Source organism: Bemisia tabaci, chromosome 3 (assembly GCF_918797505.1).
Source record: "Bemisia tabaci chromosome 3, PGI_BMITA_v3".
NCBI lineage: Eukaryota > Metazoa > Arthropoda > Insecta > Hemiptera > Aleyrodidae > Bemisia > Bemisia tabaci.
In genome coordinates, this window is record NC_092795.1 from 43,288,910 (window position 1) to 43,303,203 (window position 14,294).

Sequence of the window (14,294 nt, forward strand, 5' to 3'; positions counted from 1 at the left end):
TCCAAAACTTTTATAATATGCAACAATTTATGAAATTTTATTACATGTTTTGATCGAAACAATACTAAAATGAAACTTAAGAGACAGAGGGGCTTTATGTGCATTGCAACGTTGAATGAAATGGAGAGCAGCCTCTGGCCCTCACCTACCATACTATTTCATTGAATCAAAATGACACATACACCAATTCTTCCAAATAAAGGGATGAAGATTTCACGCCAGATAACCAAGGAATGGACGTATGAGGCCAGATATAATCACGTAGAAAGAGGATGCTTGTTCTGTTACAGCTAAATACATTTTCATTCAAATTTCCCGCCAAAAGATGCGTTGTGGGACGAAGTCGGGACTCCACGAACATCGATGAGGCGTCTAGTTAGTGAGTTAGTAGTTTTTATCAGCGACATGAAGAACGTAAACAATTCTGTTATCAGTGATCAGTCCCCGCAGTCTAGCATGATTATCACTTCTGCGTAACTTCTTAAAAATATGCGTTGAACTTGTAATTATTTTTTTCCATTTTATTTTCCGCCAACAACCTATTTATCCATAATCTTCCTCCGTCCTCCCTGAGTTCCTTCACTCAAAGTTTAGCTCAAAAAGAGTCCCACGCTCTCTATTACTTAGCGACTGTTTTCTTTTGTGATAAAATATTTTTCACTCTGGTAAGTTATTAAATTTCCGCACGCTCTCTTTCAGAACCTCTAACCTCTATAGAACCACAAAATTTCATTGGCTCTGCGTAATAACGAGTGTGGAAGGTGAGGATTGGAGTGAAATTCGTCACTCGAAGATGGTTCGATTGAACTCAATATTCTTCATGCACACTCAATATCACTCAGTTTCATAAGTACCTATACATTCAATTGTTGATTAAAATACGTTTGAAATGTACGATATTGTACATTGGTTACAAAATCATTGTATTCCACGATCCTGCGCCAGCATTTTCTGAAATTTCTTAAAAGCAGGGAATCGAACGATGAAGAGCTAAGCGGCGTCGAGTCTTTGTTGTCAATTTTGTCAAACTCAATTCTCTTGAAGTAGATAAAAAGGAAGTTTTTGTCAGTCAAGCCGTATCCAAAGCTGACAAATCAACGGTGAAACTGCCAAATCTTGTATCTTGTTTGCAGTGTTTAAAAATCTTGTCATTTATTCGTCTGCTGTCATTTTATTTTTTTGAAGGAGAAAAAATTATTGTCATTCCTTTTAGTTTTAATAGGGTGTTATGTGTCAAGAGAAGAATAATCACAGAGGTTTTCATGAATTGCTGTTGAATTTTTCCATTTCAAAAATAAAGTGCGACAGGAAGTCTACGACATCGCCAACCGAAATACGTGGTCTGGTAGTTTCACCATAAAAATGAGTTTATTATATGAGCACAGGATGGAAGTTACTTCTCAGTAGTTATAACTCCTTGACTTCTCTTTCCTGAAGTTCTATAAGCAGGGCTAGGTACTTCTTGATGAGGACAGTGCTATTTATTTTGACCTTTAAATATATTTCCATTCCATATAAACTGAGCTTAAGGTTTAATGAAAATAATAGAAATCCCATCTGTAGAGTTACATTTCAGAATTCTCGCTACCAGTGTCATCTCTCTCAGTGTTTAGTGAGTGAGTAGTGATACTTTTTTTTGTTTTCTTTTTAGCTTTGAATTGAATTTCTGTGCCAGGAAATTTCGCACAAGATGTCAGAAAACTCATCAAACTCTTTTCCCAAGACTGGAAATGAAGGGCTCGATAGCTCAATAGAACAATGGCTAAAATGGAACCAGGTAATTGGAGAACTTGAATTCTCATTGCACCCGTTCGTTCTTCAACCTACTTTAATTCTCAGTAGGCGCTTTCTCTTTTGCTCTTTACTGACACAAGTCAAAAGGGAAATCAGGGAAGTTCCTGCTTGTTTGGTAAGGTATTGGACAAGTTTCATACTCATTTACAATAGGTAGGCATGGAGCACTTGTTCCATGTTAACATGAGCCAAACAACATAGCTCGGCATTGGCCATCTCCACTCAAAGTAAGTATGTTTTTTTGACATGAGTCAAAGGTATTTTGATAGCGAATCTGAGTCTCCGCTTGCATTTCTGGACATCCAGCCAGCGAAACTCAAACCATTGACAAGTAGTCAGTGAAATGTTTGTGGATATGCTCACCTTTCGCCAAAACTTCAAATGTTTTTCCATCGGCGCACAACCTAGCAAATGCTGTGTAGGGCGGAGTCGCCTCAATATTTTATCTGATCCTGGCCAGATTACCTGCAATCAATGTCCTTGTAAAATCAAGGGTAGATGTGAAGGCTTGACTCTATGGAAATCTACTAATGTACATTTGTACATCTACTTTTGGCAATTTTTCCCATAATCCATGTCATACTCAAATGTCTGTCGACCTTATTTCTTTCATCAACTTCATACCATCATGATCAAGTACCTGGGAAGCCATAGGCTCAAGATCATGATTTCGAAATTGTTTAATTGGAAAATTCTTGTTTTCTTTCAGAATGAGAACTTCAAAAATGAACTGTTGGAGATCCTAGAGCAGAAAGACGAGAAACTCCTGCAAAGGATATTTTCCTCACCCCTAGAATTTGGAACTGCTGGAATTCGCGGGCGAATGGGACCTGGCTGCAGTCAGATGAATGATCTTACAATCATTCAAACAACACAAGGTCTTCTGAAGTATTTGTTGGAAGTTCATAAAGATAGCACAAAAAATAGATGTGTTGTCATTGGCTATGATGGACGCCACAATAGCTACAGGTGCATTAAAACTTTCATGCCTTTCGTTTTGACTTATGAGTAATTTCTGCTCTATATTTAAGTAAGTTACATATAGGCCCCCGGTTTTGACGAAATCAAAATGATAATGAGTGATTACTACTTAAAGAGGAACTGACCTCTGAATAATGTTTTCCAAGATTTAAGTCTGAGAAACATAATGATTGTGTAAAGTAAGTCAAAAACAATGTATGATTGAGGAAAGTAATAATTTGTAACACTTGATTACTAAAATTTCAGTTAAATAAATATGTTAGGATTTAGAAAGTGTGACTCAGAATAGTAACATCTGCTGTTATTTTTCTGTTCTGATGCTATTGATACAAGCAAACTGGAACTTTGATGAAAGAGATAAAAACATTGAACAAATTAAAAGAATTTAAGTCAGAGCCAGCTTAACACAATTTTTTACCTCAGAATCTACTTTTTGAATTACTCATTGAAGAAATGTTCCTCTGTCGAAATCTTCTCTTTGATGCAGTCAAATAAATATCATAAAAATGATTGAAATTGAACGGCTCCTTGTGCATCCTGATGGTGATGTATAGGGGTTTTCTTAATTTTTTCAAGTGGACGTAGAGAGAGCCACTGTTTAGCTCTTAGTGTGTCCATCCCATTGAACTGATTTATTGGTCCTGACACAGCACATTATAAACAAGGCCAGCCATAAAGTATTTTATTTCTTTTTTTATCTCTGTTTTGACATTAGGAAATCTAAATAATTGTATTTTGTGTGAGAGGGTGTGAGTGTCGCAATAGTTGGTTTTAAAATTTTCAAGGAAACACCTAGATCTTTAGTAACGTTTTGCCTATCAACAAAACTGCTTCAAGAAAAATTTGGAAAAAATTTGGAAGAGCTTAGTGAAAGTACAAAAATTATAATTGAATGACACATTTCCTATGTTGTTTTGCTGATCTGCCAGGAAAGAAATGGGTACTAAGTAGTACTGGTTTGGCTCTATTTATTCAGAATACACCAGGATGAGTAAAAAAAGAAGCCGACCGGCTAAAACTAATCCACCTCTTAATTTGAATTTTGGTGCGACAAGCCGGAACCACTCGGAAGCACTACTCATCATTATCATGATCATTATTCTTTTAACAATGTTCTCTTGATGTGGCTGCTAGTATGTGGTAAGTAAGGATTTCAGACTTTATTTGTATTTTTTTCTTACTCATTTTAATATTTTTGGTCTGTCCACTTCAGATTCGCAAAATTAACTGCCACAGCTTTCATCAACAGCGGTATCAAAACAATTCTATTTGGGAAACCTGTACCCACTCCATACATTCCATTCACAGTGCTACAACACAAATGCTGGGCAGGAATTATGATCACGGCCTCCCATAATCCAAAAGATGACAATGGCTACAAGGTGTACTGGAACAATGGCTGTCAAGTATGAAATCCTTTATTGTCTTCCCCCTCTCCTTTTTTATTTAAAGTCACTATTTTTTTAGATAAAATATTCATCTTCAACTTGTCCTAAAAAGTCTTTGTTTCTGGTTTTGAAAAGCTATCTTGACCCTATGCAGCGAAGTCACAAATTGATTGCTTAAGTTAAAAAATGCTTGTCCGAAATTATGACACTGTAAGTCTCTGTTCATATTTTATTTAAGGAATTCTTTGTGAATTTTCTACCCTCATTCTAAAAAATGTATACAACATTGCAAATATGTAAACATTTTTATCAGATCTCTTTGAAGAAGATAAAACGCAATCAGAGATTTTAAACACTGCTACTAGCCATCAAATGGCCCTTGGACCTGAACACCTCATCACATGGTAGCCTTAATTATTTACCGAGAAGAGGGATTTCATATGTGACTAAACCCTATTTTGTTTCTTCAAAGCAAATAAAGATATTCCCAATAAAAAATTATATTCTTATTCCGCGTGTATTCAGGCATTGAACAAGCCACAAAAAGTAAAAATTGGCTCAGTTTTGAAGAGATGAAATGGGGAAACTTACCTCAGAAATAGCCCTTGTATTTGAATAATTTAAGCAAGAAAATGTAATGTACATCCTAGAAAAATTATTGTTCAAATTAAGAAAAGAAATAATATCTGAAGAAAAATGTGCGAAAACATTTATTTTTTCTTTTTATCGTTTCTATGTCACCATACCTTAAGGCATCGTAGGTGACCATTTGCTGTAAAATGGAGAAATGTATGCGCATTGTGCATTCTGCTCCTAAATTTTTTAAATACTCTCTACAATGTTTATTTCCTCAGAGTGGAACTTTGAAAAATTCTAAGACACTAAACAAACATACATCAAACATACAAAAAACATCAAACTCAAACTAAACTTGAAATTTGCAGTGAATAAAATCTAGATGTAAAAATCTGCTGCTAGTGCAAGATCCAACTTTAAATTTCAAACTGAATGAGCATTTTCTCTTTTATATTATCAGTATCGTAGCATCAATTTTATATTATCAATCGATGCTTCCAAAATAGTGCTTCTGTATCCTCAGTTTTTGGACTTTATTTGATTCCAGATTATTTCTCCACATGACAAGAAAATCCAAGAACGTATCCTGCAAAATCTGGAACCTTGGCCTCAAGCTTGGCACTACGACATCACTGATGATCACGAACTTATCCTAGACCCTTTGGAGGAAATATCTAATCTCTATTTTGATGTTATTCTCAAAGAAGATCGATTTGACCCTGATCTCTATCCTAACACTAGCCTGAAATTTACGTACACAGCAATGCATGGTGTTGGGTATCCATACATTAAAAAGGGTTTTGAAACTTATGGTTATAAGGTATGTATCAGCGCTTTTTTAGTGAAGTAACAAATCCTTGTGAAGTATGAAATATTCAGAGGATTTGGGGGTGAAAAAGAAAACAAGCCAAGCTCACCAAAAAATATGAAAGGCAAAATTTGAACTAATGGCTCTGAGAAGAAGTGCTTGCGTACTTGTTGTAGCCTTCATTTCCATGCTTCATTCACTGTTCATCTTTTTCATTTTCATGGATGAATGCATGTTAATATGTCAAGTTGAAGAAAAATATAATCAATTTCCAGCGCTTCATTCTATGCATGGTTCATGGACACCACAAACCAATATTTAAAATTAGGTTTTTTCAATCTGTGTGTGGGTTCTAAAACATCAGCTATATTTTTAAATAATTATACAAATTTAGGATTGAGAATAACTTTTCATAAGTTCAGAACTGCCACAGAAGTCCATGACAGCCCAAGTTTAAATGTTCAACATTTTTCTTTGAAGTTGTCAGTCCTGATCAAAAGCCCTGTATTAGCACAGGTTTGAAAAATTTGTGGAATCATGGATTCCACAAACATCTATAGTTGATTCTAGTTGTTTGTAAATTCTATGAACACCCACATTACCCGTAAGTCCCATGCCTTTATACTGAATTACATGTAATCACTTGGTAAGTCCATCTTGAAATGGATGAGTCTACTTCTATACTAATGAGTTGCATATTGATGGCGTAAGTCCGCAATCACATATCCTGTTTGCAGTGTCTGGAAATCTCTGCCTCTATGTTATCTTTTTAAAAGAGAACAAATTTACATCATTCCTTGAAATTTTTGCACAGAGAAGAAAAATCACGGCAGCCTTAAAGAACTGCTGTTGAGTAGTTTTCCGTTTATGAAAATAAGAGTATGACAGGAAGTCTGTGACGTCGCAAACCGGGTTATGTAATTGCTGACTTACACCGTGAATATATTGATAGTAGACCAAAGGTAAACTGTTTTTCCCCTTTATTTGACATAAAGCTAGGTGTAGTACGTACCATATTTACCATCGGCTTAGTGGATGTATAAATGCATGCCCAATATGAATACTTAAGAGATGAGAGCCTGAAATGAAGAAGGTAATTCCCTTGATTCAGGAAGTTTCCACTGAAAAAATTGCAAACAATCTAAACTCAATTAGTTTTTGTGTCACTGTTCCTTTTTATGCTGTTCCCAGAATGAAAGTCTTGTTGTGGCGGAAGAACAGAGGGACCCTGACCCTGATTTTCCAACTGTTGAATTTCCAAACCCAGAAGAAGGGAAAAGTGCCTTAGAATTAGCCATCAAAACTGCCAATGCCAATAATAGCACCTACATTTTAGCCAATGATCCCGATGCTGACAGACTAGCAGTAGCTGAAAAAGACAAAAAGTAAGTCAGCAACTTCTAACAGATAAGAAGGCACTGCAGAGGAAGAAGTCTAAAGCCTCTTCACCTCTAGTTTGAGATCGCCCACTGCTCTGAGAAAGGATGAAGCAATTTTTTTTTTAACTGGCAGACTCACTTTTAAAAATACAATAAGAATGTTCCAGTATGAAGGACCATTGAAACAATTGAGGAGCTTTCCGGAAAAATGGCACATACCGAAAAAATGCGTTGTGAGAAAAATGCGTTTGAAGTTTTCAATCTTACTTTCTAGGCACTGATGATGACATACATCTTAACTGGGGCATTCATATCATTGTTCTTACACCCTAGAACGAATGACGACCATTGATAAAACTTACACTTCTTTCAGTGTTGTGGGAAGAATTTTTTAAAATTTTCCGTTATGTGCCCTTTTTCTGAAAATGGACCGGAGGCCATAGGCTTTGGCTTCTGAAGCTGAGTTTTCAAAACTTTAACGAGTTTCTAAACGAAAATAAAATTTATTAACCTCTTCTACATTTAATTTGGAGTTAATAGTTTTTGATCGCGAACGCGCAGGTGTGTCATCTTCGATCATTATTAATGAAAAAGACAACGAAACACGCAAAAAATTCAAACTCACTAGAGACCATTTAAAATTACAAAAATTCACGTGTGACCGGTGCAATGCGTTGACAATCACTGCAATCCGATGATATTAGCAGAATCAGTGCAATGCGTCTGAAGTGAGGGATCCTTATGGCACACCCATCACCTGCCTGCCTGCCCACCTGCGCGCTATCTTCTCAACGTCGCGTCACGGCGACCATACCCAGAGGCAGATATATGAAATACGCTTGTGACTCCTGACTTAGCCTCACAAAACTTGGTCTCATAGCTCCAGAAATTGATTAATTAAGCTGAAACTCGGAACATTGTTAGATTAGGATGCCAGGAATCCATTTCTGCCATTTCTGGAAAAAGAGCACATACGCGTATGTGCCCCTTTTCCGGAATGCTCCTCAATTTTAAAGACCAGTTATAAATTGATGAAGTGAAGACCGTAGAAAGGAAGCAAAACAGCCTTTTCCAACAATTACACACTTTCAGAAGCTAGTTTTTTGTTTTTAGAAATTGTATGCATACAACTTTCGATTAAATATAATAAAGTTTCCATAATAGGTAAATACTTTTTTGATCAGATACCTAACTCACATATCCAAGCTACCAGAAAGAAATTTTTCAGACACCCAATTTTGAATTGTCACTTATGTGTCTTTGCATTGTGTGGTTTTCATTCACACACTTGAAAATTTCTGCAAAATAATGCTGATCCTGCGTTGATTTCAACGGTTAAGATCACTTGGACCTCTTCAGTATCCATCAGATGAAATGATAAGATGATTTCTTCTTGTATTCTAGGTCGGGACACTGGAGAGTCTTTACCGGCAATGAATTGGGTGCCTTGTTCGGATGGTGGGCCTACTACAAGTACCTCGTGAAAAATCCTAGTCCAGAGTGTATGTCCAATGTCTATATGTTGTCAAGTACAGTTTCCTCAAACATCCTGCGAACTATGGCAAAAGAGAATGGTTTCTGTCATGAGGTGAGAGAATCAATACTTTTTCAAGCACAAATATTATCAACAGAATGAAAACTGTCGAAGTTTTTCTGTTGATATGGGTTCTTGTCAAAACTGCCATTGAAAAAGAAGATGAAGAGAAAAAATTGTACGCATTGTATCAAATTGTCATTTTGAAGCATCAATTTGTCAAGTTGGTGGCAGCCCAACCTCAGACTCTGCTTTCTAGGTCCAAAACGGAATTTTTCAGTTCTCAAATATTCTGTCGGTGTTACATTTTACCCATTGGACTGAAGTTTATGAGCACCATAACAATGTACTCCTGCTGCACAGCCTGATTTTCTCCAAATTAAATAAATATAATTTTACTGGCAAAAAAATAGCGCTACCTAAGAATCCCTGGATAAACGTGCAGGTTTCGAACTTCATGTACTCCAAAAGAGCTGATGGAATGAGGAAAACTCGAAGGGGCAAAGGCTTTCGAAAATGGCACACACTTGATTTCATATTCATTAGATTAAGATTTTTGTAAAAGGAAGTTCAAACATCATTGTAAGTCTAATATTCTGATTATTATAGAAACTTTTAAGTGCTCATTTTTTATGGCTTGAATTGATGTATAAATATACATTGATTTTGGCGTAGGTCTATAAGTTAATTTCTCATATTAATTATAGGTTCCATTCTCTTTAAATTAATCTGGAATTATACATGCAGCTGATACATGATTTGTTCCTTAGGACTATTTTTCGAGCATAAATCGTCATCCTCTGGCCAAAGTATCACAAGCGCTATGCGACGTTTCAAAATTTCTGCCGCCATTTTGTTTTCTTATAGAGAAATTTTTAAAGGAAGCTCCCTGCAAATTTCACTAAATTTCCTTTGTGCTACTGATAAAAGTCAGTGAACTGTTCAAACAGATCCTACCCACAATTTCTCTATAAAAACATAAAATGGCGGCAGAAATTTTGAAATGTTACTGGCGCTTGTAATTCTTTGGCCAAAAGGTGACGAAATGTTCACGGGTGCATTCTGTTGATACGTACGTTTACGTTTGTTCGTACGTTCTAATGATATTGTATGAAAGGAACTCTTACTTTATGCACAGGCTACTAATTTTATGATCATGTAACCAGGTACACATTCCTTATTTTTTTAATCATGTTAGTGCCTAAGTGAAACGGATTTTTAATATTTTTTTCTTTTTTTTTACAGGATACACTGACTGGTTTCAAGTGGTTAGGTAATAAAGCATTAGACTTGGAAAAGAATCACAAGAAAGTTTTATTTGCTTTTGAAGAAGCTATAGGATTTATGTTTGGCACAACTGTTCCTGACAAAGATGGTGTCTCTGCAGCAATTAAAGCAGCTGAACTTGCATGTTTTCTTGAGAAAACAGGAAAAACTTATTCTGATAAATTAGATGAGATCTGGAATACGTAAGTGTTTAACCTTCATCTTACCGTAGGCTATGGAAGTTTTGTTTGTATGATTATTCTATCTTTATGATTGACAAACATCAAACACCCAATTAGTCTCAGTCTTACAGTAGCTTTAAATTTCATACAGCCTCAAAGGAAAATAGGGCATTAACCACCAATTTAGCATGTTTAGAGAAATCTTACTACCGAGACTGTGTCAAAAGAATTGAGACTGGTGCTGTAACTTTTGAACTGAGGCAACCAGTAAACTGATCTTGATTATGTTAGCCGTAGATAAATTTTTAGAGGGCAGGTTTAAGCGAAGATTTTGGGAACATTTTTATTTTAATTATTTTTTCTTTTGCTTTCCTGTGCCAAAATTTTGATTATACAACTTTCCAATTGCTTTGCAAAGTCATATCTTTCAGCTGACCTTAAAGCATCATGACTTTTGCCCCGGATATTGATAGGACAAATTATGACTTGGCAAAGGCCAAAGCAGAAGTAGGAGGGCTTATTGAGAAGCCCTTGTTGCTGTGAGAAGACGATTCTCTGAAAAGTTATGGTGACTTTAGGATTTTGACTCAGTTTTCTAGATTTAGAAACTCCTTTTCTTTTTTTGTAAATGTTTGAAAAGTGGGTAATACCTACTCCTTACATCATGATTTCAGGATCATTCTCTGCTTAACGCATCGTTATTTCCCTTATTTTCGTGGGACAACATTTTTCCTTAAACATTAAGTGATCTTTTTTGTCTCCAGGTATGGTTTTCACATCACTTGCAATTCTTACTTTATTTGCCATGATTCTCAAATTATCAAGAAGATATTTGACCGTTTACGCACCATGAATGAAGCACCTAATTCAGTAAGTTGTTAATTACAAAATAATTCAGTGTATAAATCATATCAAAGTTTTTCCTAAGTTTAGTCCCCCTTTCCTCAAAACATAAGTGCTCTCTCAAGAGAGCTCTAATGAATAAATTTCAATCTTTCTGTGACAGTGGTTGTTTCTGAAGGAACAATCAGGGAATCTGAATCAGAACGGATGGAAGTTTTAAGATTAAATATTCCAAAAAATTGCAATTTATTAGAAAAAAAGGAGATTATTATAAAAATATGAAATCCTGAGGCATATCCTTGATGAGCATTGTGCTTAGCCTAAAATTCGATTCAGCCCTTCCTGATGTTTTGATCAAAAATTGCCAAAGTGAGTTGTACCAGAGTAACAATAGAATCGAACCTGCCTTGAAAAATTCTATACTTACTCAAATTCTCTACCAATTGCAAGCCAAGGTAATTTTTTGAATACCTATTTGTATTTGTTGGAACCAGATAACATTATAACACTGAACACTGTTCTGACAATATGTTTTGTTCTGAAGGTTATAAGGTTTAAATAAAATTATTACAACGTTTTATCCCATATGTTACACAAATTTGGAGGTTTAAAATCTCAAATACAAATGTATAGGGATGTAATTAGCACATGGTTGTATGTTTCATCCTGAAAATTTCATTCAAGAACTAAAACTTGTGACTAGGCTTTAAGAATTTACTCTCCGGAAGATTTGCAGCTTCTAGCAGCTATCATATTAATTTAACGTAAATCAAAACATAGCAAAGGTTATTAACACCGCAAACACCGAACTGTTAACACCGCAACAGTTCATTCTGATTTGGTACATTTTCATTGAGTAGCAATTAGAATTAAAGTTGAATAAGATGGATAATAGAATTTAAAATAATAGTTTTCTAAAAATAAGAAAAATATCATGGGAATATCCTCTGATTCATACATAGTGAGTTATTTATTTTTATCTTTTCCTATTATTTCAGTATCCAGATTCAATTCTGAGTGGTCGATACAAGATCAATGGAGTCAGAGACTTGACTACAGGATATGATTCCACAAGAGAGGACAAAAAAGCCATATTGCCAACGTCAAAGTCTAGTCAAATGATAACCTTTTATTTTGAAAATGGTTTAATCGCAACGTTGAGAACAAGTGGAACGGAGCCAAAAATTAAATATTATACCGAGCTTTGTGCTCCATCTTCCGAAAAGTAAGTAAATAATTTTTGCTGAATATCTCATGATCCATACATAGTGAGAAGCCATAAAAAATATGTAATGATTGAGTATACATAAGCTCAATAGAGCGGTTCTTGAACCCAACAGAGATTTCGAAGCCTTGGTATATTCGATTTAGGTAATAAAAACAGGAAGTACATCAGAACCTATTCAGATATTCCACAATGTCAAGTTCAATTATGAGTATATCTACGATCACTCATATTCTGCACACTCAGCAGAGGCATCAGTGAATGGTAAAAAGAAGCAAGAAGCCCAACCTGATGGAAGGATATGACCATAGTCTGAAGTAGACAGGGTTTGTTACAATTATTAGAATACAATTTCTTGGCAAATCAAGTTGCAGATGACCTCTGAAGAATTTTTCACAGACAATATGTTTTGACTCTTAACAAAGTGCTTGCTAGCGATAGCTTTTCTCCCACCACTTGCAGTGATTGCCTCGTCTTATTCCCTAAAATCTGGGACGTAGTAACTATCAGCATAGCCATAAACGAGCATAGATAATTTTTGTAGATGTGCTAGATTAAGAAAATCTGGGGTACACGGGAACTTTGCGACTCCTTCTTCCCTCTTTTCAAGTGAAAGAAGTTTGAAAGATATTCCCTGCAAGTTTTGGTTGTATTTGACTCTTTCATAGCGCCAATGGAGGACACTCTGTTTGGTACAAACTGTGTTCAAGAAAATTGCCAAATGCCCTTTTTTCGAATATATTGAAAGTTTACATATATGCTACCTGTAGGGCATTTTCAATTTTGACCATAGGAAATGTACCTAAAAAATTTCCGGTGAAAGTGGGAGGAAAAATGGTGGAGTGAAGTTATGACAAGCCAATTTAGTGCTTTGAAAAAGTTTGTGGGTCCCACTCTGGCCTATTACTGCGCTTGCCAACAACTGTAGCAATAGGGCATTGTTAACAAAATTAGGAGTACGTCCATCTCATTTTGTGTAAAAACACTTATTTTCAACTCTGATAGCACCTCTGTGGCCCTGTGCTTAAGTGTTAAAGTATATTTTTTTATCATCTTTTTTTTTTGTTTTGTTTTTTTTTCTTAATAATTATACTTATTGAATGAGGAAAATTTCAATAACTGGATTCTGAAATTATGTATAATTTAGAATTAGAATACAATGTTTCGTCGTAGTTACTTACTTAAAATGTCTTCTTTTATTTTTTGAAAACTCTAGCAGGATTTCTGCTCATTTTCTTTGAATGTTTTCTTGAGGCAAAGAAACTACTGAGGAAAAGAATATTTATCATTTTCTTCCTACCATGCATCAGTTGTGAATAAAAGTGCGTTGTCAGATAGTAAGAGCTGAAATACACCCCATTAATTATTAATGAATTGACTTAAAGTTATCTTTGCCCTCTCTTCATTTGTTCTCATGAAATCTAAGTATCACAACAGCCACACTATATATTGTTAGATTTATCTAAATTATTCACCCTTTTATTACAGAAACGTCGAAGAGGTCAAGAAAACTCTCAGTGAAATGGTTGATGCAATTGTGAAGGAGTTTTTGCAGCCAGATGTTCATGGTTTACAGCCAAGAAAGTAGTGGACTAGAACCATATGTGATTCAAAATTATTTATATGAAGATCTCCGGTATGTTACCATTGTTTGGTTTCCTTCCCATTCAGCTGAAATGTTTATCTATCAAAGACGAAAAGGGTAGACAGCTCTAAAGTTATAAACTTATTTCCATGCTGCTTTTCTTACTGGTAGGAATCATGAGGGTAGCTAACTGAAATTTTTATAGCAACCTTCGTAATCCGTCATTTTTATTTTTCAGGCATTATATTCAAATCCCAAAATACACATATAACAATGAAATAAGATTAAGATAAAATATTGTAGAATCCAAATTCCATGCAAACCACTTTTTTCTTAAAATATAAGGCTCAGAAAAAGCAAAAGCTTCCAATTGTAGATGATATGTATTAATTCAAAGTGATGAAATAGATTTAGGCAATAATAATTTTTTTTTACAATGCAAAAAAGCAACAATTTGTTGTGCCACAAATTATTTTAGCGTCCTTTCAATTGGATAATTAATTGTGATTTTATGTACTTAAGTGGCCATTTAGTTGTTCATATTTTTAATATGTATCGTGTTTTTAAGTTTTAAATAAATTCAGTAATCTCTCTTTAATTCTGTCCTAATTTTTTTGCACGAGAAAACGAATAACCCGAAAATTACTTTGACTTTTAATCGGTGCTTTTTCAGTTAAAAACCAAGATTTCATTTTTTTTTCTTTACGAATAAAAAAACAAAGGAGGTAAAAAA

At 35.0% G+C, this 14,294-nt stretch overlaps 1 protein-coding gene across 1 annotated transcript; it reads left to right on the forward strand.

Annotated features, from left to right (window-relative positions):
* Positions 1-406: 406 nt before the first annotated feature.
* On the forward strand, positions 407-14,159 carry Pgm2a (phosphoglucomutase 2). The gene is made up of 11 exons (XM_019052368.2): positions 407-665; positions 1,652-1,777; positions 2,504-2,763; positions 3,989-4,181; positions 5,287-5,559; positions 6,739-6,932; positions 8,331-8,514; positions 9,706-9,929; positions 10,673-10,778; positions 11,750-11,976; positions 13,465-14,159. The coding sequence occupies exons 2-11, from the start codon at positions 1,691-1,693 to the stop codon at positions 13,562-13,564; spliced, it is 1,848 nt and encodes a 615-aa protein (XP_018907913.2). The 5' UTR covers positions 407-665; positions 1,652-1,690; the 3' UTR covers positions 13,565-14,159.
* The last annotated feature ends 135 nt before the right edge of the window (positions 14,160-14,294 follow it).